Genomic DNA, 27,159 nt, shown 5'->3' with positions numbered 1-27,159 from the left:
AAGAGAAGAAGTTGCCTTTAACAATTATATTTTGCATGAGTTTAAAAAATAAAAATAAAATTAAAATATTTAGTGCCCATCCACATATTCCCACATTAATTAAAGATCTAAAGAAGCTTTGCAAGAGAAAAGGATGTTACCTGTGTCCTGGCAAAACTTTAATTTCTGATTGATTGTTTTGTTTCTTGCAGCCTAAATTTTCATTGCCATGTAAATGGGTGTGTTGTTTTTCTTGTCCTGTAATAAAACTTGGTGGTTTATGTGTTTATGCAATATGAAAGAGCTGGCTGTGTTTCATTGGTGGGTGAAGTGATTGTTGCATATGTGATTTAAGTGGTCTGGCGTATTCTGGGTTGAAAATGCTATATGCATAAATAACTACAATATTTAAGTTGGGCTTGCTCCGTAGTCTCTGTGCTGTTGTACTCATCTGTAGGCATCTGGAGTGATGTAGATGCAGTATTATGATCCCTTGAAGAGCAAGGGATGAGGGAAAGGATCTTCCCAATAGTGATTACTTCCCATTGGTTAAATTTGTCCCATCCAGTCTTCCAGTCCCATTCAGTCTCACTGCAATGAGAAGGAGACGTGACAAACTCTATCTCCCTCCCTCCCCATTCCCCCATGGCTGTGTGAGATGTAGGTACAGTGGAAGGGGGATGAAAACCAAGAAGCAAAGAGGAAAAGAGGAAGATCACACAAGATGTTACAGGAAGAATTTGAGATTTAGAAAATAGTTTGAGTCTATTATTTCACTTAGGTGTTTGTTTTCCTGTACTGTAATCAGAATTGTCTGTTCCCAGTTTCACAACAGAGAACAACCCCTCAAGACCTGATTCTTTTGTGTGGCCAGGAAGAACTGCAACAAAAAACTATAGAAGTAGAACAAAGCAGGGATATTTCTAATATGTAAGGCATGTTCAGGACTGCCATAGAGGTTTCAGTTTAATTATAAGGTACAAAGAAAATGAAGGCTCAAATTCAAGTTGAAATTACAATTCTTGCATCTCATGAAAGGCAAAGAGGAAATGTATTAAAATTTTGACCTGCAAGTTTTTATTTGCAGCTGCCCGACCCTCACCTGGTGGTGTGTTCACACAGTTTGTGATAAACAAAGCTGGAGCTCTACAGCAGATTCCTCGGCCGGGCGCACGCCAGCCTCTGTCAAAGCCACAGAAGTTCAGTATCAAGCCTACGCCAATAATGGTTGTCGCTCCCGTGGTTCCGTCAAGGCCTTCTCCAGTTCAATGCACGGTCTCTCCTGGCATCACTACAGCCACCACCACTCCTCCAGTTACTGTGGAAAGTACCCGTGTGGCAGCATCTGCTGTGACCGCTCCTGGCCCAATAAGAGCTAATGAACCTGCCTGCTCTCCTGTGATTACAGTCACAGTTGCTCCTTCAACACCTGGAATCAACACCTGTACTATTGCCTCATCCACCACCCCTGCTGCCCCTGTGAACATAACAAAAGCAGTGGGGATTGTTGCACCAGTAGCAACCACGTCACTCCCTAAAACTGTAGTAACAATACCAACTGTTACTTGTCCTGTTGTCACAACATCTACAGCTACAGTTGTACTAACAACAACTGCAACAGCTACATCTGTGGTGACCACACCAACTTCCACTGCTGCCTCTGTTCCGATTATACTATCAGGAGTTAATTCAAGTCCTTCACTGAATCCAAAGAGAGGTAAGGCTTAGATGCTTTGGGCTATTACTGCAAACGTTTCTTTTTTTTATTCTGCCTCCATCATAACTGTAATATAGTCTCCAACTATAGAACCCAATTTAAATGTAGATTAACTTGCCTCTCCCTTCTTTCCAAAATAGGATAAGAAATGTAATCTCAAGTTGTTTGTTTTATTCCAACCTGATCTGGTAGAGGAGGATAAAAATGTAGCTATCTGGTCAGTGACTGCTATGAAATGAGCTGGAAGTCTCACCCTTTCTTAGCCAGTAGAAATGTGTAGCACAGTTACTGCTGTGACTGCTAGAATTTCATGGTTGGCCTAGAGTCCAGTAAGTAGGTATGGAGTTGCTCTCTCATTGTTAACATGGTAGTCATCTGAGTCATGGCTGAGAAATGTCAATGGAAATGCATGAAGATGACTGTTCTGACCTGGTTGGTTTTATATGTGTTCTGTGAATTAAAAGAGAAGAAAATACTTTCAAACAAATTTAAAGGGATCCAGTTGTTTCAAAAATATTTGTGCTTGTTTTCATTAGCAAATGCCTGATTTGCAGGTTGTTCTCTTAAACTGTTTTTTATATAACTTAAAATGTTTCAGAAGATGCTACTCCACAAGCTCCAAGTACGACTCCCCAGCAGATGTCTCCTGGAACAGAGAAACGTGTAGGACCTCGATTGTTGCTGATTCCAGTGCATCAGACATCTCCTGCTTTGCGACCACTAAACAACACACAGCTTGCTCAGAGGCAGAGGATGATCCTTCAGCCTCTCAGGAGCCCTGGTGGTGTGAACCTCTTCAGACATCCTAATGGGCAGATAATTCAGCTTGTCCCTCTGCAGCAGTTCCGAGCTGCAGGTGCCCAGCCCAGCGTGCAGCCAGTGATGTTCCGCAATCCAGGTATGGAGTCCAGTGTTTCTTTCTTGACTGACCTGTGTGTTACCCAGAAACTAACAATGTAATACGTGTTTCTGTGATGCTCCTTTTCCCTCGTGGAAGTATTTCAACAGAGTCTAATGTGGGTCTGTGTGAGTGGTTGAAGAACATAGCATAATTACTCAGATGTAATGCAACTCAAATACCACGTGTCTAAAATACAGAATGTGCAGTTAATAACGTAGTCACCAAAATTTGAGAGTTCTGTGCAGTAAGTAAAATGGCCTCTGTGTGAGCCATGTCCATTGTGCTGTCAGAACTTAAAAGAAATGCTGTTGATTTTGTGATTAAAAAATAATTCTTGTTGGAGATTCTCTTAAAAAGAATGAGCTGTTATCTGTGTCTCTTTGAATGTGCTGCTCTGTTTTTGTTTGGTTTGCAGGTTAGTTAGTGCTTTCACAGCAGATGTTCAGATCAAATGTCACACTGCAGTACAAATTTGCTGGGTTTTTTCCTCCTTAGAGTGTGAAAAGAAAAATAAGTTTGATTTTCAGCTGTTTCTCTACTGCATAGTTGAAGGCGGGGTTGGAAAAGTTAGAAATTGCAGGTATCTGACAGAAGATAAGTAGGGTGTTTGAGCATACTGTTGTACATATTTGTAAATAAAACATGTTTATAAACAAAATATACTTATAATGCATGTGTGCTTTCCAGTAGGATTTTTCTTCTGTTCTCCCTTTATACAGTAGCATCTTAAGCAGAGGGAGGAAGAGCGGTATTGAAAAGAGGGAGGGGAGATCAAACACAGTAGATAACAAAACTGTAGGGAAGAGAGAAAATAATCCTGTGCCTTAGCTCAGATTTGAGCATGAGGTATGGTAAAGAATCAGTCAGAAAGTTCATTGAATTTCTTTCTGGTTTGGGGCTTTTGCTGTACAGGAGAAAATAGTTGCCAGTGTTGGTATTTTTCCTCCTTGTTTTACGGAGTTCTGAAACGCCACAGAAGAGTTTATTAGGGTGAAGAAGATTGTGGTACAATCATGCAAACTTGTCATGGTTTTTGTTTGTGGAAGTCTTTTTCTGAGGGCAAAAAAAAAGATTTATATATAGTTTTGTTGGTTTTTTTAGTCTCCATTTTCCTTTTTCTAATAAATAGGAAAGTAAAATGCAAAGGACTTCAACTAAACATTTAATGCTAGCACTTTCCATTAAATCTGTTCATTTTAGAGTAGCCACCTCATGTATTTTATTGGGGTGTTTCCATATAAAAATTCAACCGTTTATATGCCTTTATGCAGTACCAGCTCTTTTACTGAGACCTTGTGGTGAAATAGCTGATTACATTGCGACCCTTGAGAATGCTGGCTGCTTCTGGTACAGCATCAAATACTAAAAATAAAAGAAAAAAAATTGCTTTGAGGAAGTATTAGTTGATGTTTTGTTTTTCTCACAGGATCTGTTGTAGGAATCCGGTTGCCTGCACCTTCTAAACCTCCTGAGTCACCTGTGTCTCCCCCTTCTTCTGTGTCTTCCATGTCTCCTGCCACAAATTCAGCTATACAGACTGCAGTACCCAAGTTGTCCTCTACATCTAACCTGGCCACTCAACCAACCTCTCTTCTTCCTTCAGTGACAAGTTTTGTGTCACAGGGAGGCACTCTGACTCTGAGGATCTCTCCTCCTGCTGCTAGCACTGTGACAAATCTGACAGCCTCCGACTCCAAAATAACCTGCGGCTCCGGTGGTCTGCCAGCTACCACTGCTAATCTCATACCTTTGCAATCTGGTAGTTTTGCTTTACTACAGCTCCCAGGACAGAAGACTGTGCCAAACTCCATTCTTCACCATTTTGCATCTCTTCAGATGAAGAAGGATTACAGGAAGATCTGCAAGAAAGAGGATTCGAGTGCTGCCCAGCAGAAGGAGAATGGGAAAACTTCAGGCTCAGGTGACATTGAAGTTATAGAGTCTGAGGTCACAGTGTCAGATAGGAAAGAAGAAGAAAATGAGTTGTTGGTTAACCAGTCAAATAACATTGAGGAGTCAGCATCTGGCACAGTTGCATCTGATAGAAATTCCACTACATTAGAGATGGTGGAGAAGGACTCAAAGGTGCTAGACAGTTCTTGTGATGAGAGCTGCTCTTCTCAGCATGATGTTTCTGCAGATGTTGTATCATCTGACCATTCATACATCAGTGAGAAGCCAAATGATGAGGAAGAAGGAAAAGGGGCCGCTGAGGAGAAAGAGTATTCTGTCAGTTCCGAAACTGTAGTGGAGGCTGCTTCAGCTAACCCTGAAACTGTTTGTGGGTCATCAGATCACTCTCTGGTTGCTCCTCTGGATAACACACATCCACAGAGCCTCAATCAGGAGACTGCACAGTTGAAGAACCATGGGAAGGGAAAAATACATGCTCAACAGGAAGAGAAACCAGTAAAAGAGCAGGAAGGAGATACACTGACACAGATGAAGAAGGACAGCAAGGCAAGTTCTGGGCAGTCACGGAGTCAACAAGAGCAAGATACGCAGCTGGAGAAAAAGGAGGAACAGAGAGGGACTGACCTGTCTCATATCAAACAAGAATGCCAGGGTGATGCCTTGCAGCCAGATAAAGAAAGGAAAGAGTGCAAGGGCTCCAGAGAAGCAGAAAGCATAAGAAAGGAAAAAGGAAGTAGGTCTGAAATCAGTTCTACAAAAGAGCAGGATAATGCTTCAGGAGAAGAGCATGCGGTCAGTACCGAGGAAGGCAAAGCAGACATACCTAGGCAGGAGGGCAGTAACAACAAAGAACAAGATGCTTTTGATTCTCAGGAAGAAATGAAAACAGGTCAGGATATTGTAACACATATCAACAGTTCTTGGAGCAAAATATCTAGCATTGTACCTGCTTTAGAAAATAAAAGCGAGGCGGATAACAAAGCTGATACATCTGAGAAAAGTGACCTCCTGTCACCAGAACAGATGGTGCAGGAAGCCAGGGATGACAAAAAGGGCTACATGCCCACTATTGATATAACTGCTGATGATATAGAAGAGGAAGAAGAGGAAGATGATGATGAAGATGATGAAAAAACTGATGATTCTGCTGATGAAATGCTGGATGGTACTTCTGATTTCCCAAGTGAAGAAGAAGTAGATGTTGAAAAAGTGGTAAGCATTTAACTATTTATTAAGGGGTTTTGTTTTTGTTGTTGTTGGGTGTTTTTTTGGTTGGTTGCTTGTTTGGTTTTTTTGTTGTTGTTTTTTTAAATTGACCAATTAACATGTGACAACCCATGGATTTGAAAGATACAGTGTGATGTTTGTGTTCTGGACTTCAGTTTCTTTAGAAAATCTAGATCAGAGTTCCAAGTGGCTTTTTTATATGTAGCACTGTAGTGGCTTTTTAGAAATTGTCCATTTTTCAGATAACAGGAGTTACATTGAGCAAGCTGTGATAGAACCATTGCGTGTTGTCTTCCTCCAGTATTTACTCAAGCAATTTGGTTCCTTGTAATATGACTAGTATTTCTGTTATGTTAAGCTGCTTCCTTCTACGTAATTTTTGTAGCTCTTAATTAACATTTATTTCTGGGAGGAATGTTTGAAGCTTTCCTTGAATTCCTATTGAAATTCAGAAATATATTAAAGTAGTGTGTGAAAGCTCTCCTTCCGTATTTGATAGAAAACAAATTGTTCCAGTAGTCACAGAATAAGGGTAAAATATAGTGGTTAGTATAGTTAAGATACATTTAGATTTTAATTCCAATAGAATTTCACCACAAAATCAGAAGAAAACAATCCTGTGTGTAACTCCTTAATGCACTTTATATATATCAGTGACTTAAGAAAGAGTGCACTGTTACTTAAAATTTATGAAGTTGTGGTTTTGTGGGTCAGTCAAATGGAAATAAGAAGTGAAGTAGCCTTTTCTTAGGATGAGATAGAAGCGCAAAGAGGGAGGTTAATCTGGAGAAGAACTGAAGAACAAACAAAAATAGGAGAGATTATGTTAGGGTCTTCAGAAATTTGAAAGTATGTAGCTCTTTTAGCCCTTTTGTGTTTATTGTAATCCTTTTGCAGTTGAAAACCAAATTAAACTTATTTTTCTTGTAACCATGTGCAGAGGAACTCGGTAATTAAGTCAGCAACCATGGCTTTTAGAGAATCTGTTTAGCTTCCAGAAAAATTGACTGATCAATTCATATTCCAGCTTGGTGTTCTCAGGCAAGATGACAGCTTCTCAACTGTGTGAAGGTGAGGAAACTGAAAGGAGATACAATTTTTGGAAGTTCTTAAAAGCTGAAAATGCAGCTGTTGCTGTCTTGTCTTGAGTAAGACGATGACAGTTTGATAACTTCTGTATCCTTCAATGAGTTCAGCAGAGTTGAATCATCAAGTTTTGAGAACCACAGTTAATTAATGCCTGATGCCAGATAAACTTTCCAAACAAGGTAGTTTTAGGAATCTGTTGGTGAGCCAACAGGTGATATAATGTCTAGGTCACAGAGTAGCCTGTTATCAGGGTTGATAAAGGTGTATCTTCTCTTGTCCTGCAAAGGATGATGAAGAGAAAAATAATTATTAGAGATTGTAAGAGATGTTTGTTTTGGAAGAAGCTTGCTATGCAGGTTTTGACTAATATGATTTGGTAAGCCACGTTAGGTTATGTGTTCACTGTAAGCTCACACAAGCACCAGTAAGCTAGCTTTGGTTCTAGAGCAGTAAAGCTGAGGAATGAGATCTCAGAGGGCTGTAGAAACCTGTCTGGAATTCAGGTGAGTTCTTAGTTTGTGAGTCTGTGCTACCTGAAAGTTAAGTTAGCATGTCAATGCCTAATGGGGAATTCGGTTTTAAATGTAAGTCCGTTATTTTTCACTTTTTTATCAGTATAGTGCTTACATGACAGGCTGTGCTGGTATTGTTTGTCAGACTGGATGAAGTCAGGTCATATAAACAGACTACTAGAGGGCGTTTATTTGTTTCATTAAGCTAGTGGAAACAAGCAAAGAGTACACGCATGACCACTAGTACTTTTGTTTAGTGGAAGTACTAACGACAGCTCTTTCACTACTAGTTTGGAATATGGACTGAATTTGATTACTCAGAAAATAGCCATTAAAACCCCCAGAAAACTCCACCGAGAGTCAGGATGGATTGTTACTTACCTGTGGTAGCTGTTACTGTTTTTTAGTACATTTCTCCATACCGGTTCTCATTGCAGTAATGACTTAATTGTTCTTAGTTTTGCATATCGATGCTCCTCAGTTGACCTTCTTACGTTGTCCTGACTTTGTGTACTTGACCTAGGAGACTCTTGTAGACTCCTCCTCTACTCAACAAAAAGAGAGAACCTTTCTGAGACATTATCTTTGCCCTTTTGCATTTCCTACCCTGAATTGCATCAAGAGAAGCTTAGGAGGATTAATCATCTTGGGTCTGGTGATACGGATAAAACCTCTGTGAATACCTATATAAGCAAATTAATTGTGATCAGGACCTGTTATCTGAACAAATGCAAGTGTGATGGTCTGGGACATGATGTTAAACTCTTAAATCTCCAAGGCATGATGATTGCACACAAAATTCCTGTTGAGAATGACTGCTTGGCCTGGGCTAAGTCACAGACTGTGTTTGTGAATTGTTCACAGGGGTGATTGTTGGCTTAAGCCAAAGAGACGTGCCAGGTGTTGTTCTAGTATTTTAATGCTACAGATTAGAGTCCCATGGTCTCATTTAACTTATTAGTATAAATGGAGGTTCTGTGTCTGGCCCAGTTGTTTTATTTAAAATATTGTTAAAACATGTTTTTTCAATTGTTCTTTTTCTGAGCTGAACACTAAAATCATAAGGAACTACAATGAATTATTATAACATTGTAAGTTTAATAAAAAGTGCAAGTGACATATTTTGTCGATGATTTAAGTTTTAACAATCTCTTGCATGTTCTAAGCTTTTCATACAGACCATGTGTGAAATCTGCAAACTTTGTAGCATAGAAGGCAGATTTAGAAATGAGGCATGTGCTTGGATGATGTCTAATGACATCCTACCCTCCTTCTTTCTCAACACTGTCACTGAGGAACCCTCTGCCATCAGGCATTTTGCTCATCAGGAACCAGCAACAGGGATGTAGGCTGCCAGGAACAGACAGAAAAGTAAGAAGAGAGTGTTCAGAAACAGGTCTTGAAATGCAGAGGCGGAGAAATGCTGACATTTCTGTAGCAACTTGGGAACTTCTGTTGTAGTGCCAGATTGCTCCTCTTGTGTGTCCATTCCTTAAGGTATTATATCTTTACAAGCTCAGAGGCATTTAGAAGTTCTGTAGCTACCAGACCTTTGGAAAGACTGATTCTAGAAAGGTAGGGCTTCCACAAGCATGTTAAATTTTTCCCCCCAACAAAGAAGTCATGCTGTGCTATGAATAGGGTTCAGCCTGTGATGAGTCAGCAGTACTTATGTAGCAATAGCTGTTCTTATGGCAGAACTTAAGCGGACTGACTTCTGATGATGTCAAAATTGTGGTATTTTTCCTAGTTTTAGGAACTCAGAGAAGAAAGATTTACCATTCTGAAGCATTTTTCCCTTTGTTGTTAGATGTAAGAATGAGAAAAAGTAATGTTTTTTTGTTTTACCTGTGTCTCCATTCAGGATTTGTAAACTAAAAGATGTGAAGTTCTTGTTGGCCAGTGGAGAGGTTTTACTTCTATTTTTTTCCCCGTCTTTCATGAAAAAGATGCCACATCTCAGGTTTTGAATACTTTTGTCTAGTATGATAGCATGTAGAAAGTTCCACTGAGAGAACAGCTGTACCTGGATAATTACTATCAACCCTTTGGTTAGCCCAATGTAACTTGTCAGCATGCAAAAGCTTTACCATGATAGCGTTTCTACAATAAGCTAATTTACTGAGATTTTTTTTCCTCACTCTTTGGGCTGTAGCATCTTTTGAACTACTCTGCGTGTCCCCCTTCCCTGCAGTGTGTAATGGTGTCCAAATGTAGTTTAGACAGAGTAGTCCTGCCCAATGAAGAACAGGAGGCATCTCTTGTATGTAGAATCACAGCAGTGATACTGTGTAAAATGGAAAATGTCAGGAGGCTTCCAACATTAAGGAGGTTTTATGGATGACCCAGGAGAGCAGGCAAGAATAATAAGTGCTCTATGTTTAAAGAAATACAACCATGTTATAAAATATGACCAGTTAAAATTATGTAACTCTGCACCTCTCACCCATGTAGTATTTTCAACATAATGGCATGTATCTATTCAGTAGTTGTGTAATTTAAATAGTATCTTTGAATTATTTTTGTTCAGCCATTTTTTTTTCTGGCTTTATGTTGCTTTTCTTTGCCTCATTAGTCCCTGGGGAGGATTAAAAAAAGGCTCTGGAAGCAGCTATGCTACATGTTTACATCACCTGTTGTAGCTCAACAGAAGGTCTGTGTCTAGCGAGATAGTGAAATTTTGATACCTTCCAAATTCTTTCCTTTTGCTTTCCCTTCCCTCCACTATTACCAGTTCATAAACTTCAATTTCACGTTCAAGCTTATCTTCTTCTCCTCAGCTGAGGAATTCTTGGCATTTCAGCACTCTGGGTCCTCTAGTAGATCATCTAGTTCACTCTGTGAACCCTGCTATAGCAATTATGAACTTCTAGAGAATTTGGAAATATTTTGTTGTGGGTTTTTTTTTTTTTTCCTGCCTTTCTCTACCTTGTGCAAATGGGTCAGTCTCTGCTTTTCAATGGGGAAGATATAGAATTGACTTAAAGGCAACTTGGATGCATCCATTATCTTAAGAACAAAATGACTCGATTAAAAAAAATGCATCCAAAAAATGTCTCCTGTTCATTAAAACTGGATCATGACAAAGCCTTTAACAAGTAAAGCAAGTGTAAATAGAAGTTGTTGAAAAATTGCTGACTGTTTGCATAAACGGTATTCTTCAAGTGAGACTTTGCATAGTAGAACTTAAAGATTTCTTAAGTTTCTGTAAGCTTCTAGAGCCCCTTGACAGACATGAGACAAAGCTGTGTACTGTTTACAGGTAGTGTTTGAACGTTGTTGAAATTCCTATGCTGAAATGCAATGTAGTCTTAATTTGTTCACAATTTCAGTAGCCCCTGTGTATGTGTTCTGGATCTGGACTGCAAGCGGTATTTGGTTGGACCTCACCAAGTTCTCTGGGACATGGTGTTTCCTGACTTCAGTTCTTCTGCTGTCTTGGGGAGCAATGGTGACATGTCACTTCTGACCAGCCTGTTGAGTTTGAAGTGGTGCACTGCTGCCTTGCTAAAGACCATTTATTTTCTCTGTGCTCTACCCGGTCCCGGTGCTAACAAGTCTTGCTTTGTGGGAGAATATTTACAAGATGGAACAAATGAGGATTTCAGGGGCTTTCATGCACAGAGAAACAGTGCTTCCTTAAGTTACTGCCAGTGCCAGCACCATAACTTCCAAAGTCGTATGAGAATTTGTTTTACCTCCATGGTGCTCTTCATACTCATAACAAGAACTGTTGTGGCGGGATACAGATTCATAGGTGCTCTGACAGAAAGCTGCAAGAAATCCCACAAGTTAGTAGAAGTAGAATAACTAACTTATCTGCTTTCCAGATACAGAACTCTCTAGAGATCTGAGCTGCTTTCTGGGGCAGAGAATAATTGTGTCTTTAGGTCAGCATGTGTTAAACATATCTTTGAAAGAAAGAGTGAGAGAGTTCCCTAAGCCTAGTAATTTCTCATCTAAGAAAGATCTTGGTCTTCAAAAGATGTGACTTTTTACAAGTATAGAGATAGCAGGTAACACGGGAGTGTGCATAGCAACTTGTAGAACTAAGAATGCTTTTTGTTCAGATTTAGCAGGTATAGCTGATAACCTGAGCATTACTTTTCTTTATTTCAGCAGTAATATCTCGATACTTCATAGTACAGGAAGAGGTGTCAGCTTCTCTGCAAGTGAGTAGTTTAGAAGTTTATACCTCTTTCTACACAGAATATACACTACCAACACTTTGTAGAACCCCTCAGGATGTGAATGGAAGGTGACGGAAGACTTGAGAATATTTGAGAGAGGGTTTACAGGGGGGAGGGTGCTGCATGGATTAATTCTTAAAAGACTGGAAGATTCTACAGGCAGTATTGCATATGTGTGTATATGTATGTAGACACTTAAACATATGTACTATATACACATGCTCATATATCTTTATATGCCCTTTTTCATATATATATGCACAAACTCTCATGATGTACTTTACTAGAGGCCACAGTGCTACAAAGTATACATTGCTATACTTCACAAAGGTTATATCCCCAGTGTAGCCTTAGTAAAGGAGGGCAAACTTGCTCAGTTTTTCATACTGGCTCTGTTTTCCATCTTCTGTAGCCTCTGTAACAAAGCCATAGGAGGTGATGTATTACAAAAGGTTTAAAAATACTGATAATTTTCTCTGGCAGCGTGATTCACAATGGTGGTCACTCTGTGGTGTCAGTAACTAAGGTGATGATTTTTATGTTTTTCTTTGAATTTTAGATAGGCTTGCTGTGTGTTGTGGGGTTTGGAGTTGCGTTCATCTTTTTTTGTTTGTTTTGTTTAGGAAAGCTTGTGTTTAGTCAGCATGAAGATGCCAAATACTATAACAAATATTAGGTTATGAGGTTATTATTAGTCTAGTTATAAATTGAATCCCTTAAAACAAAAAAGCTGCAAATTTCACAGAATTTCATGGAAATTTCATGATTGGTGATGGCAAATGTGCATCCTTAACCACTTGTTAGTTATGCTCGTGTGGTAATTTAGGCTGCTCTTGTTTTTGTTATAGTGCTGTATATAACCTAATCTGTGGTCAGCTGAGTAAGTGCAACACTTTCGCCTTTCTAATCAGAGTTTCTTAATACAGCAGTATGAGTTGCAAATAACTTTAAATAGCCAGTACCACAAAAAGCATTTATTAGATGCCACTTACTGATCCAGTATAGCACATTGCCTTTTTTTTTTTCCCCCCCCTGTTCTGCACTTAAGTGTTTTTTGTCATTAACTGTTTGCATCAATTTCAGGTAAGTATTCAGTTCAGAGAAGAATGAGATTGCAGCTTTTCAAAAAGAAAGCAAAGGACAAAGAGAAGGAAGGAAAGAAGAGAAGAATAGGAGGAGGACAAGATTGGGTTAGTTCAGGGAACTGTGTGAAATAGAGTACAGAATGGAAGTATCATTAAAATTTCTTAACAAGGAGAAAGAGTTCTGCATTCTGTAAGCAGACCAAAGATGATAATAGAAAAACTTGAATAAAAAATGTAATACAAAAAATTGCTTGAATAAGGCTTGTTTTGTTGGGTAGTGGGATCACCTGGTACTACAAATTGCCACGAGATTGATATTTAACTCTCGTAGCAGCTACAACACTGCAGTTATTCTCTATCTCTGTCTTCACAGATGGTTAGCAGGTTTTCTTGGTGAGGCAAGTGTGGAGAAAAAGTGTTCTTCAGAATATCATAAGTATTTTAAAAAAATTATTCGGCAGCATTATGGAAAGAGCCAAAATCATACTCTTCATCGTGTAAGAAGTTTGCTGTATAACCCAAAGAAGCCTGTTTCTATGGTGTTCTGACTGTTGCTGTCTCAGTTATCACATTGGTAATAGTCTCTCATACCTGTCACAACTTGAGTCCAAAAAATGTTAATTAGTAAGAGTCTACAGTAGTAGGTTGTAAAGGCAGTTTAATCTTATTTGAAAATGGAGGCAGGAAAGCTCTGCCATGTGAAAGTTTTTTATCTCACCCATAGTAAAAGCAGAAATGACAGAGATGGGTTTTACCCTTACCAAAATTTGTTTTGCAGAGTTGCTAGTGGGAGGAATTCCTAGAGGTGACAGTTAAAATAACCACCTGCTTAGCAGTGTTTATTGGCCAGCGTAGCTGGAGATGTTGATTCTTTAATGGTTCTTAATGTTATAATGTAACCTCTTTTGAGACTGAAGTGAAACTGTTTTGGCCTGAGCTCTATTGCGAAGTAGATACTCATTTTAAAAAACAAAACAAAAACTGTTCCAGGATGCGTGTGAATACAGTGAGGATGACGAGCAGGTGGACATTGAGACCGTGGAGGAGCTTTCAGAGAAGATTAACATTGCCCGTCTGAAGGCCACAGCTGCTAATATCCGACCTTCCAAACAGAAGTAAGCATCCTTGGAGAGCACTACAGTTTTGTATTTTATTAATGAGCTAAACAACAGGTTTAACGTGATGGTAAGATAAAGCAAGGCCCTTCCTGGGCACTGGTACTTCCCAGTGTCAGTGAGGATGGGGCTGTCAGAACTAGGAGGTAGATTGGAGCTGACTTAGCCTTTTTTATCCCCTTTAATTAATTTTCTCATGGGGATGTTGTAATGTAAAATTATTATGAGTGAATCACCTCCCTTCCTGCAAACTGAATATGAGTAGGGTCATCTTGGTTTTAAATTTGATTTTGCAAGCTTTGTTTATTCTTGCTGGTAGACTTCTTATTTTTAAGAAGCAGCAGTCATTGGCTGAGTCTCTGATTCTGTAAATGAAAGCTTTGTCTTTGAGACCATTGCCCCAGCAAAGAAAGTGTTTTCTTATTTACATGTAGTCTGCCATGGTTGGATAGCTTGGTGCTTTTTTTTGTTCTGTTTTGTTCTGGTTTTGTTATTGTTGCTGCCCTTGCATTCATAACAAAATGCAAAGTAAAAACATGGCTTACTTGAGGTATTGAAAGGTAGTCATGGCTATTTCTCCGTTGCACCAAACAAAAGAATGGAGAGTGTTGCACCGTTAGTTCTTTTTATGTGAAGAATTTTTTTGTAGAAACTTTGAAAAATCTGTTTGGTCATATTATATACCTCTCTTATAGTTCCTATTTCTTTTTCCTTCAAACATACAGCTCACCTTTTATCCGTAAATGGTGACTTGGCTATAAATTATGAAGATCCTTCAGTGAGAGAGAAAAACAGATGTCATATTTTGTAAAATATAATTACTTCAAATGTGTATTGTTCTTTGTTGTCTTGAAGCTCCTGATATATGAGGAAGCTGTTATTATATATTAGGATAGTAAAGAATGTGAGGATTTTGGTTGCTTGCTGTTGGTGGGGGAGGGATTGCTCTGTCATCTGTATTGAATCTGTGTTATTTTAAAAAAGAACCAACATGTAATTTAAAAAAAAAAAACAACCAAAACCAAACAACTTTCTGCAGCTAACAGTCATGGGCTGAATTTATTCTCTTTGGCACATAGTGAGATAGTTTTGTCTTTTGCACTACGGGATACTTTCTCAGCTTTCAGAACAGCTCAATTTTTTCAAGGACAACGGCACTGGAGATAGACCTCACTTTTTTTGAGAAAGCTCAACAGTGTCTGGCTTTCATGTAGTTATAAAAGGAAGAGTTAATTTCAAGGGATAAAAATGAGCAATTCTAAGCGGTTGGATTAATGAGGATAGAGTGCATGAGATGAGTAGTGTTGGGAAAAACTTTTTACCTGTCTTCCAGATACCATGCTCGTAATTCTTCGGATGAAAATTTATCAGAAAAACCTACGAAGGTATATGTTTGCTCTCCTCTTTCCTTTTGGTATCACACTTCCATTTTAAAGATAAAATTTCATCTCAAGCGCAGCTCTCAACGTGATGTATCTGCCTTCCATATATTTATGATTAAATGCAAGAAAGTAAATGTGTATATGGGGGGAAGGGGCTCAGTCCAAATGCCATTAAAGAAAAAGGACTGCTACTGGCATCAGTGGGTTTCAGATTCAGCTTTATGTACAGGAGGAATTATCTGCCTTTTATTAGTACATTTGCTTAGGTTTTGTGTTCTTGGCATAAATAATTTTTACAGCACACATTAACGAACAACTGAGAAATGTTTTCATGTGTCTAAGAAGACATGTACGATTATATAGGCACAGCACTGTGCAAAGCATTTCTGAAAACAATACTTTAAATAATGTGTATTTAGGCAACTTAAAGATAATGCAGAATCATTTCAAACCAGAGCTTATTGCAATCCTTCTGAAGCTTGTGCTGTATTTTAGGGTGCCTTTGATCGAACCCAGTTTCACTGGCTGTCCATGGTAACCATCTGTGACGTACTTGATGTCAGGTCTAGATCTACCTGCTGGCTGGAGTGGGGCTTTGGGGTGGGCTGTGAGCCTGGTGTGTGTCTTACACATTAGTGCAGACTGGTGTGGATGCTTTTGCCCAAGATGGAGATGGGTTCCAGGATGCTCTGCCTGCATTGCCTTGTCCAGGTATTCTTCTCTCTGCCCTTGAAGTTATGGCAAGAGGCCCTTCCTTGAGAGGAACTTAATGCCCACACAAGTGCAGATGCAGTTGCAGCTTTACTGTGCTCAGCCTGCCTGTGAGGGAGGGCAAAATGAATGTCAAGAGCATCTCAGGAGACAGTCTTCAGACTCCTCTTAAGGCCAGCAGGCTCCAAAATATTATCACTGGACCTGAGGAGTCTTTCCACTGATTTAGTGGGGTTTGGAGCAGACCTAAAATGATGTAAAAAACACATTAGTACTAATACTATACTAATACTATTTAATAATGAAATAAGTAGCATAATTGTACAAAACCTGTAAGAGTAATGATGAAATAACAAATCTGTAGAGATTAGTGATTATGCTTATTGCCTGTTAGCCTTTTTGGAAACTTGAGTAAATTCAAATCAGAGCCTGTCTTTGACACTTTCTGTTTCTTAGTAGATGTCTGGAGTGATAAGTTTGAATGCTGTCTTTCACATTCTTACCTGCGATGTCTCATGACCCCAACCTGTGTGTACCTATGAAACAAAATAGAAATCAAACTAGTTTAAAATTCAAGCATCCTACATTTGATGTGATTATTTAATTCATTAGTAGACCTTTTGGATAAGCAAACAACAGCAAAAAACTGGCTCAAACATGTAATCCTGTGGTTTACCTAAGTAGCCTTGTATTGCACAAAATAAAAGCTTATGAATAGAAGGGGCTGCTCATGATCTTTTCCTTTGGGACTGATGTGATTATGTTGGTTATTTCTTGTTGGTCAGCATTTCATGCTTATTGCGTGTGCTTCCGACACTGAACTTTCATGAAGATGTAATAGCAGAACAGCATGACATGAAATTCTCAGGTGTCTGTAGAAACCTTGTAAATCAGGCATGCCTTCGAACATCGTTTGCTGTTACATTACCTCTTTTATTTAAACTGGTCAATACCGTTACTTCTCCAGCAGAAACATCAATTCTGGAACAGAAAGCTGAAGACTGAGGCAGAAGCCTTTGCTCATTACCGCCAGACACACACAGCAAACGAACGCCGGCGACGTAATGAAATGAGAGATCTCTTTGAAAAGTTGAAGAGAGCTCTGAGGTTACACAACCTTCCCAAGGTCTCCAAATGCTACATTCTCAAGCAAGTAAGTACCTTAAAGTTCCAGTGAGGAGGAGAATCATTCAATGTGGACAGACTAAGTAAAGTATATGAACTGATTGAGTGAGTCCCAGTGATATTGTGAATAGAGAACTTCTGTCACCTTTATAGGACTCTCTAGAATAAAACAATATCTGAAAGAATCTGTATTTCTAAAAGCTTAATCTTGATGACACAGATGCATTTTTTCAGGTTGGCCTTCTCCTTGTTGTATTCTATGTGAGTTTAACCATGGAAGGATATGTCTTGCTTCTTTAGTGGTTTACTGTGTACATCAGGCAATTTTGAAGTACACTGAAGGCTTACTTTTTGTAATGCAGGAGAAGATAGCTTTTCATTAAGTATTTTTTGGCATGAAAAACTTAATTGTAAAGATGTAAATGTTAGGAAACAAAACATAAGTTGTAGATACATAATTATGCTTATTAGCTGTACCTTGAAATTGTGGGATTGAAGTTTTGTTTTTTTCTTTAAAATAGCTGAACTTTGGAGGAAGGACAAACAAGATGTTTATCACTTTTCAGCTTACATTTAGGGAAAGCTGGCATTGCATGGTGCTTGACGTGCTTTCTCTGAGTCCTAGTTTCTCAAGATGATGAAAGTGTCTAAATAAATTTTGTAAAGGTTTCTGGGAAAGAAAATTATTATTTTGTGTGTTGTTGGTTTATAAATCGGTTTCCTGACACCTTTATAGGCCTATGAAGAAATCCAAGGATTGACTGATCAGGCAGATAAACTTATGGGACAGAAGAACTTACTGACACGCAAACAAGATGTTTTGATTCGAAAAGTATCAACGCTTTCAGGTGAGACTGATTTTGGATACAGAGTGGTTGGAATAATGAAATAAAAGGTTTTTAAGAGTGGGAGTGAGTGGAATAATCCTCTGTGGATCCAGGTGAGTCATTAGTTCAGGTAAAATTTAGGCTCTTGACGCCAAAGGAAGACCTGCTAGGCTCTGACTCAGTGATACACTCATCATGCTGCTAAGAACTGCTTTTGTTTTCCTTTATGCCTAAAGAAAGTGTAGAATGATCTCTGTGCTGCAAGACACAGGCTTGGGTTCCTGTGCGTTTGGAGAGCTTTAGTGGAGGAAAAATCACTTCATTCTGTCACTGGTCACTTCCTGAACCAGCAGTTCTGCTCAGTGCTTCACAAGTGTACACAGCTGTCTTCCATCAGGACCAAAACCTCTGACTGCTTGGGTCAGCTTTGCAAATAACTACCGTTGTACTGCTTTTCTGAGAACTAGTGCTAGTAGCATCTAGAAGGTGGCAGCTCTGTCCATAGAACAAAATTGCAGTATATTCTGAGCTGCTACTCATCTAGGTGTTTCAAGACAAAACCATTGTGTTTTTCTGTCTCGTCTGGAGGTGTTGGAAAGCTGTGACACATGTTCAGCCAGTGCCAAAATATGTGTGAACAAAGAAAACATAAATTATTCTTGTAATCTTCTCACTGTCTGGTAATAAAATCAGGAGACTACTTATAAAGTAAAATGAAAGATGCTTAAATCTTGTGTATTTATGTGAATCAGTTCATGTATATTTGAGGTATTTGAAGTGTTTTAGTAAACTCTCATCTTGCTCCAGAAATGTATCGTAGGCCTTTTGGGCAGGGAATGAAAGCAAATAGCTTCACAAAGTATTTTTCTGATCTTTTGCATTCCTAGTCAAGTACCTCAGAACTGGTGAGGAAACAGTTCTCTCTCAGGAGAGTTAGTTAAATATATACTTAATTAAAAATAGACCATGATGTTAGAATATAAATACTAAGTAAGAAGCAAGCCAGGGTAGTTATTTCAACCTTGATCGTATTAAATGTGTGCATCTGCAGAATACAAATTATTTATAAAATCTTTGTGATTGTTCAGGGTTATAATTTTCATGTCAATGGTAAAACTGTATGAGTTTACCTCTAAAAGTCATTTGAGTAACAAGGTCCATTACTCCAAGGGATTTCATACTAGGTAAAGGGTGACATTTTGCCTGGCAGTCATATACTTATCATTAGGGGAGATGTGAGGTTTTTTCCACAGCTGTGGATATTTTCAAATGGTACTTGTTCAGCAAGAGTTAGTGCTTGTCCAAGCTGATTTCTGCTTATCCGAGTTGCAGATAAGTTTTAAAATGTATGGATGTTGCTGAAGGGGAGAAAACAAAAATAAATCTTGGAATAAATAGGTAATTACTTCCTTCTGTTATTAAGTATGCTATTTTCTTGGTGGGGGGGTCGTTATCCATTGCATAGTAGTTGAATGAATGGTGTCAGCTTAACAGATTTTTAGTTCTGTCTTCAGCTCTTTAGTTTTGGAAAAAAGAGTCTGAAGATAGGTTGACTGTCTGATAATTTTTTCTATAGGGAAGACACAAGAGGTTGTCCTGAAGAAACTAGAATATATTTATGCCAAACAAAAAGCAGTAGAAGCACAGAAAAAGAAGAAACCGTCTGAGCCAGAGGAACCTGTTGTAACCTCAACTACTAACAAACAGCAAGAAGGATCTTCTGCTCCCCCCAGAGAGCTGACCCAAGTGACCATGACAAACAGAAGAGGCAAGCCGTTGATACTTGCCAGAAAAGGAGTCCGTGCCACAGGTGGGCTAAAAGCAACACACGTTTTGCATAAAGGGGAGATAGACATCGAAGCAGTACCTTGTGGGAAGACAAAACGCTAACCTGCTTCTGCAGGCAACTTCATTCTTAAGGCAGAATGGAGTATAGGACCAGGAAATGTCCATCCAATAGGTGTGGAAACCATTTGTTTTCAGTAAGGATGAGACTGGCACTACTGAAGCCTTCAGGTGAATGTGACTTTTGAGTTTCAGAATGATGGGAAGTAAACTCCTATGAACTTGTCCTTTGGTCTCATGGAGTTTCACTGCAATCCTGCAATGATTTCTGAGAGTCAAAGAGGATTCTTTTTCTCCTGATTCAAAACATGAAGCTCAAGCCCCAGAATACTGCAGTTGCTAGAACAGATTCCATTTTTAAAACAACCCTCTCCAAACAAGCTAGGTCTCAAGGCGGTGGAAGGCTTGCTCTTAAATTAAATGACGCAATTCTCAGACACTTAAGGATTTTTTGGAGCTGAGATCTTGTGGAGAAGTATTTGGCATTTATGGAGACTTCTGCACCACAAACATAGGAAGGAACAAAAGAATGGCAGAAATCCAAACTTCCATGGTAGTACCAGTATAATACTCTGTAAGGATCTGGTGATGTTTCTTATTTTGGTAAAAATAAGTAGACCTTACTTGAAGTGGTCTTGGGCTTCTATAAGCAACTGATCATTCTGGTTTCCCAAGCCTCAGTTTTGTCTCATCCTGGGGAAGTTTGGCATCAGAATTTGACTGGGGTAGGAGAACTTCCTTTCTTTCTTTGGACTGAACAAATTCCCTTTCTAATGTCAGCAAGAGTGCTCTGATAATTTGATCAGGGTGCCACTCTGGAGAGTTAGCATTTTTACACTGCTGGAAGACACGGTCCAGACTTGGCTCTAGCTGTGTGGGTGCTGTTCTTGGAGCCTGCACAGCTTCTGTAGCAGCTTTCTCATCTAGGGCTTGTAAACCTTCTAGCTGGAGTTCCTTCCACAACTGTATGGAACACTGGATTGCAGGATATCATTTACCATCAAGGATGCTGTGCCAGAATAAATTACTGATTTATGTATTTCTTTTTTAACAGAGGAGACCTCATCCTCTCTTACATTAACTGCTGCAAGCCTGGTGATGACTCCTCAGGGGCAGGTGCTTACGCTGAAGAGCCCACTGGTACCAGGGCAGGTGGCAGCTGTTCCTTCCACACTGCTGCAAGCTGAGTTAAAGCCTCGAGCTGTCAGTACTACCATGACAGCACAGCCAGGTATGGTCGTGTGAGAACGTGTTAATAAGTATCAGTGTAATGCTATTCATAGATGTGCATAGCAGATTACAAAGTAACATGTTGTTTATTTTTTCCGGTTTTGTTACAACTAAACTGACTGAGATAGAACCTCGCTATGGTAAGAGGTATTTGATATAATTAACTCAAACTATCAGTTTATCAAAAGGTAAGTAAAATCTGTTAATTTTTTGCTATTCCCAAGTTAGGGAGACATAGGGAAGATTTCTTAATCACCTAACCAATCTATGTTTCTATTTTTTACCACTTTCAGATGGTATTATAGGGTAAAGTCTTGCCTGAAAGTGCAAGGCTCTTATTTTCCAGGCTTAACTGAGTATCTGAAAGGCTCTTGTTTTCACCTCACCCCCCCGCTCCTTCCCTTTTTCTCGGATAAGGTATTGCTTCTGTGATGATTCAGCTGCCAGGATCAACAGTTCCTGTCCAAGTAAAAGGAATCCTTGCTAACTCTACCATTCCCATTACACTGTCAGCTGCTGCTGGAAACCCTGCGCCCTCAACAGTAGTATCAGCTACAGAGCCCCATTCAGGTAGGCACTTTGGTTTTTATGGATCTTTTTGCTTGCATGCAGGGAATGTTATCCTTGCAAAAATGAAGGTAAATTGTTCTCTTGCTAGGAAGTAATAATGGGTGTTATTGTCTGGCTGTTCAAAGAAAATAACTATTAAATGTTTTGAGCAGTTCAAAGGGGCCTCTAGGGATTTACAGATAAAAGCTTTTTAACTGTCCTTCAGGTCACTGAGCCTCCTTACCCTCAGCAAAATCAGAAGTGGAACTCATCCTGCTGGGGAAGCTGCAGTGCGCAGCAGTGCTGGGGCTCTTGAAAGCCTTTGCCTGTTACATCCAGGCTTTTCCACACCCTGCCAGCTCTGCTGCCCCTTGGAGAGATGCTTTTCAAGACAGTACATGGGGTCTAGGCATGGGCTGCTTGCTGCCAGCAGTGTGGTGGTTGCTGTCCCTTGCGTTAAAAGCAAGCCCCTCACTTTCTGCTTCATTGTCGTTATTTGGTCATAATGAAAAAGGCAAATTCACTTCACATTTGGGGCTGGGAAAAAAAATCTGAGTGCTATAAACAGGAAACTGCTTGGTGGCAAAACATAAATAATTGTGTGGTCCCTGAAATGCCTCTGTAGTATAGTGCACAAAAACAATATTGCAAAATTTGATCATAGAATAAAGCATGAAAAACCAGTAAGGGAGAGTATTGTAATTCTGTTTTCCTTGTGCATCATCATCAGAACTGTAATCATTACAGTTACTTGCATTTATGCCATCCTGCTGAAGGAAGCTAAAGGACCGGGCAGATGGTTCTGGAATAACAGACGTGGAGCTTGCTATTTTTCTGCAAGTTAAAAGCTAAGCTATTCGTGTTTTAAGGCCTCACTTGACAAAAACTGTGTCAGCGGTTTCAATTGTGAATAGCAGCTTACTTGAGGAAGAACTGAAAGTGAGCAATATTGTATTTCATTATGAATTATCTTGCAGTTAGCATGGATCCTGATGGATGCTGCTTTGTTTGGTTTTGCAGAAAGCGAAGATACATTCATGATGCCAAAGATTGTTAATGTAACATCGCTGGCTGCTGAGGGAAGCATGAGTCTAAACCTGTACAGAAACAAAAATTCTAATACAACAACAGCTGCAGGTGCTCAGGCTTCAGAAAAGTCCTTGGTTGTAGCACCCCTTGAAAGCAGGAAGGGTGATAGCATCCTTTCAGAAGAAAAAGCCAAACCATATCCTGGAGACAGTGGTGGAGATGGAAGAAATCCCGCAGGTCCCACAAAATCTTTCTTTGAAAATAAAGATGGTTTTCCACAACTCCGGAATGTGTCATGTACAAAGGAACCTCCAGAGTCCTTTAGCAAAAAGGTCTGTGTTGGTGAGTCTGGAGGAAGCCAAGCCAGGAGGAAAGACGGTGATTCTGGAAGGGAAAGATTAAAATCTAAAGAACTGCCATTCCGCAAGCTGCAGATAAAAGATTCCAGGATAGAAATGGAATTGAGGAAAGTAGCATCTGCAATGGAGGAAGCAGAACTGGATGCAAGTGAGTTACTGAGCGGCACTGAGGAGAGTGATGATACTGATGAAACCCTCACTTCACTGCTCAACGAGATTGCCTTCCTCAATCAGCAGCTGAACGACGATGCTTCAGCCATGTCAGAACTGCCCAGCACTCTCAACTCTGATTTCTCTCATGAAGATGCAGAAGCTCGTCGGGGAACAGCCAGTGGTCTCTCTGCTGCAGATGGGTCTTCCTTCCAGTTTGGCCATTTGGGAGGCAGTTTTAAGGACCTTTCTGAAGTTCCAGAGAGTGGTGGCTCTATAAGCCCTCTCCTGCTGCACCTGGAAGATGATGACCTTACTGATGGGGACAAGAACTCTGGGGAACCTTCATCTGAAGCAGATGTTTTAAAGATAGTAATAGGTGCTGACATGAAGGATCCGCTTCCCAATCTGTCCGTACCCAGTGGTGGGAATGGCAAGACCGGAACAAGCTTGGCAGAGACCACTAATGTGACTCCTCCAGTTTTGCAGATGAAAACTAATCCAGAAGCTGGTAATGCTGACGCTTTGTGGAGGCCCATGCCCAAGCTAGCACCACTTGGCTTAAAAGTGGCGAGTCTGCCAGCGGACTCAGAAGGGCAGAGTAATAAAGTGATGCCCTTACTAGCACCTGTAGTTGCAAAACTGGCACCTAGTGGGGTAAAAACTTCATTACCTGCAACTGTTCCAGAAGGACAGGATAACAAAGTGATGCCCACGTTAGCGCCTGTGGTTACAAAACCGAATACTACTGGGACCTTGCCTTCAACTTCCGCAGGCAAATAAATGCATTTATTTTTTATCAGAGACTGAAGTGGAGATCTGGAGCAGTGAACCAGTGTCACAGTTCAGCAGCCTCCCTTGTCTGCAACACTCATTTTCTGTATGGCATCGGCACTCTCTTCATCTGAGGGCAGGCCCCAAATTGAGAAATAAGTGCTGTGAAACTTTAAGCATGTTGACATACTTTTACCTCACAGTTGTATTCTGAGTGTTCTCCTTCCCCTTCAAAAAACAAGGAAGATGATCTATAACCATTGCTGGGCACATGGTATCCTTCCAAAATTCGATCCTACACAGAAATAGTTTGTCAAAGGACTGAGAAGCCTGGCTATCGAAAGAGGGGGGTTTTTTTGTTTGTTTGGTTGGTTTTTTTCCTTCCCCCAGTAGGGAGGCAGCTGTCTTGTTGGGGAAAAAATCTGGATTACTACTTTTTCTACCAGGCAAATTATCTATGCAGAAATTGGATTGTTCACACTTGCTGTTTTTAATGTTTTCAGAATATGATGAATGTGCAGAAATGAGATTGCGGTTACTCTCAAACTTGTTACCTAGAGCCGCAGAAAGGAAATTTGAGACTGTGCAGAGGGCTGAAGTGAAAAGCTTTTGTTCTTTGGTGCTAGATAGTTCTCTGGCAGAAACTCTTTTTAGGAGCTTATGCACAGAAGTTTTTAATAAACATCTATAACTCTCACTACATGGGGAAGAAAATTTCCCAGTGTAATTAGAAGTAGGACAGTATGTTAACTTTAATAAAACTACTAAAAAAAATCCCAAACATCACTTTTCGCTTCCTGCCCCTATACAAATAATCCCTCCTTTGGTGCTTAGGGCATCTGGAAGGAAAAGTTACAGAGAGTAGAAGGAAAAATAACAGAGAGTAGAAGGAAATTTGGGCACCCTATTGCTACATCTTTAAATACATTGCTTGAAGTAGCTTGAGTGTTTTCCCAGTTCTTGTTTTCTTCCCTCCTGTCATTCTTCAAGATGTATTTGGTGGCTAGGAATGTTAATAGGAAGTGTTACTACATAAAAATACAGAACGCTTTCAGGACTGTTGTAGCGCAAATGAGCGAGGTGTATATGTGAATGTATATATGAAAATATGTGTATATCTTTCCAAACCTTCCATTTCTTTATAAATTCAGGAAAGGTACTCAGAGGTTTCTCACTGCATTTGCACAATCTGTGTATAGCAAAAAAAGTCAACAAAAATGCTCATTACCAGGGAAATGGGGCAGTATTGAATCACAAGATGTATTTTTTATTCTCTGCCACTGCTTACTCAATAACTGTAGATACTCTTCACTGTTCAGCAGTTGAATGTGAAGGGCCTACAGACTGTAAAGATATTTATATTTTTGTACACAATTTTTGTTTTCATAGTTTTCTTGACAAATGAAGTTTTCAGCCTAGGAGAGATGATTTGTTAATGAGTGTATACACAATCTTTTCCAATCAAGTTTGTAAATACGAGTTACGGTGCGCTTGAGGGGCTTCTTAACTGCTCCGAAAAGGTAAAAAACGTTGCCATAAAAATTATACAGAATTTGGTGGTGCACTTTGCTTTATGTTTAGGAACGTAATCCCCTGTTTTACTGTTCCAGCAACAGCAGCTGGGATTTCCCCCCCAAAATTCCCGATCTTTGGTGATGCAGTAATGCAGAAATTCATCGTTCCAGTGCTGAGGCTGTGCAGGTGTTGAGGGTGATGTTATTCCACAGTTGAGGAGCAGCATTTGTGCACAGTGTGACCGTACGCCCTGTTGAGTGAGCTGCAGCTTCTGGATCTGTGTCTAGGTTAGATCCTTCAGGGGATACACACACATTGGGTGTTTGTCTTTTTTATGATTTTATATTATGCTGCAGAGGAGAGAAGCCCTTCGAGCTCGGTAAGCATAAAGTTACTCCAGAGCCTACACAAAAAAGGTTCTCACCAGTCCATTCTAAATGGTGTGTTTTAAAGCAGTTACATATAACTCTTTATTGCTTTTTGCATATTTACTATTTTAATGTTTGATACAAGTCCTGTATTAGTGATTTGGAAAAGAGAGTGTAGAGGTCAGCGTGAGTCAGGCAGAGTGGTCACTGAATGCCTTAGAAAAGGGAATTTACAATATGAATAAGTATTTAGACATAATGTTGCTTATTATTGAAGAATTTTAACCTTATTGTAAGCCAGTGGAAATCTGGAGTGACTAAATTAGTTTTAGATTAGACTTAAATGTATTTACCTGGGAATCTGGTTCTGAGCATTTCTAATAGGCCGAAGTTGCTTATTTTTTTACCTGTGGCAGCTCAGTGTTACCAATAGATTTCATTCCTCCTGTGTGTGAAACAGCAACCAGGACTGTGCTGTGATTCCTTTCAAATCCCTAATCACTGACCTTTCCTTCTGCACCCTGCCCTTTCATGGTTTTTGAGGATGTTTTGTCCATTATCAAGGTAATGGAAAATGCCTGGATGTATTTACCATTTGGCACTGGGCAGTGAGGAATTTTATGGCAATAAAAATGTACTGTGTAAAGATGACAGCAAAAATTTTTGGTTCCTGAACATGATCACTAAATTAACTAAGAACAGACCCCAAATTTGGCTGCCAAAGTGGTAGTTGGTGCAGTTCCAAGAAGAATCTGTGTTGGGTTCTACCAGGCAACAAAGCTTGTTCGAAGTGTTCTTAGTTTTTCCTCTCCCTGTTCCACCGTCTCATGTCTGCAGCTTAATATTTTGCTATGAATTTAAATGCTGACTCTCTTTTTTTGCTCTTCCCTCAAGCTCCCGTTGGTTTGGAACAGACCTTTTAAAAATTATGTATGCTATCTTTTGAGGCAATAATGCAAGTATATGAGACGTAATGAAAAGATTTTAGAATCAGGAGAACAAAGGAAACCCCTGCAAGGTGCACGTTCTCACTAGACTAAGAGACCTGGAGATTTTCTTTGTTTTTTACACATCTGTAAATAGACTGGAATGTTTTTAAGAATATAATGAAATGTAAGATTTAGCTTTTTTCCTTTTTTTTTTCCTTTTATATATTAAAATATATCTTTCCCTCTTTTCTGCTTTTGAAAAATTGATATTTTTGTAGAAATCTAACAGTACAGGACTCTTAAATAACTGTATGTGAGGGACAAAGTGTAAAACTAAAATAAACCAATCAAGGTCAACTAGAAACTGGCTTCGAAAGTTTGTTACAGGGAGGGAGAGGGAGCAGAAATGACATGGTGGTGCGCTCCTGGTGACACGTGGCATTGGACCTGGGCAAATGGCACATGGACGCTCTGAGGCAGAAAGTTTGGCAACACAAAAGTCTGGGTTTCAGTTCCAGTAATCAGACAAATCCAAAAAAGTCTCTCTTCAGTCTTGAGCAGTATGCGGGAAATGTTATTGGTTGTAAAAGGGGATATTGACTTGCTAAATGCAGAAAAGGTACTGAAGGGGCTTTAT

The 27,159-nt window shown here is 39.6% G+C and overlaps 1 protein-coding gene across 6 annotated transcripts in view; it reads left to right on the top strand.

Moving 5' to 3' along the window:
- The window catches only part of MGA (MAX dimerization protein MGA), a 65,092-nt gene extending 38,223 nt beyond the window's left edge, over positions 1–26,869 (top strand). For 3 of the 6 annotated variants that reach the window (XM_065635209.1, XM_065635204.1, XM_065635205.1), the window contains 11 exons: positions 1,067–1,696; positions 2,295–2,594; positions 4,024–5,723; positions 13,605–13,729; positions 15,063–15,114; positions 16,790–16,975; positions 17,684–17,795; positions 19,351–19,584; positions 20,674–20,850; positions 21,267–21,419; positions 22,419–26,869. In XM_065635209.1, the coding sequence (XP_065491281.1) occupies positions 1,067–1,696; positions 2,295–2,594; positions 4,024–5,723; positions 13,605–13,729; positions 15,063–15,114; positions 16,790–16,975; positions 17,684–17,795; positions 19,351–19,584; positions 20,674–20,850; positions 21,267–21,419; positions 22,419–23,719 (4,970 nt within the window). In that variant the 3' untranslated portion in view covers positions 23,720–26,869. Of the gene's footprint in view, positions 1–1,066; positions 1,697–2,294; positions 2,595–4,023; positions 5,724–11,458; positions 11,512–13,604; positions 13,730–15,062; positions 15,115–16,789; positions 16,976–17,683; positions 17,796–19,350; positions 19,585–20,673; positions 20,851–21,266; positions 21,420–22,418 lie in introns of those variants that run through there. The other 3 variants (XM_065635207.1, XM_065635208.1, XM_065635210.1) reach the window with 3 other exon arrangements.
- The last annotated feature ends 290 nt before the right edge of the window (positions 26,870–27,159 follow it).

The sequence above is a fragment of the Caloenas nicobarica genome, chromosome 5, assembly GCF_036013445.1.
Source record: "Caloenas nicobarica isolate bCalNic1 chromosome 5, bCalNic1.hap1, whole genome shotgun sequence".
NCBI classification, from domain to species: domain Eukaryota; kingdom Metazoa; phylum Chordata; class Aves; order Columbiformes; family Columbidae; genus Caloenas; species Caloenas nicobarica.
This window is presented reverse-complemented; position numbering and strand designations above follow the sequence as displayed.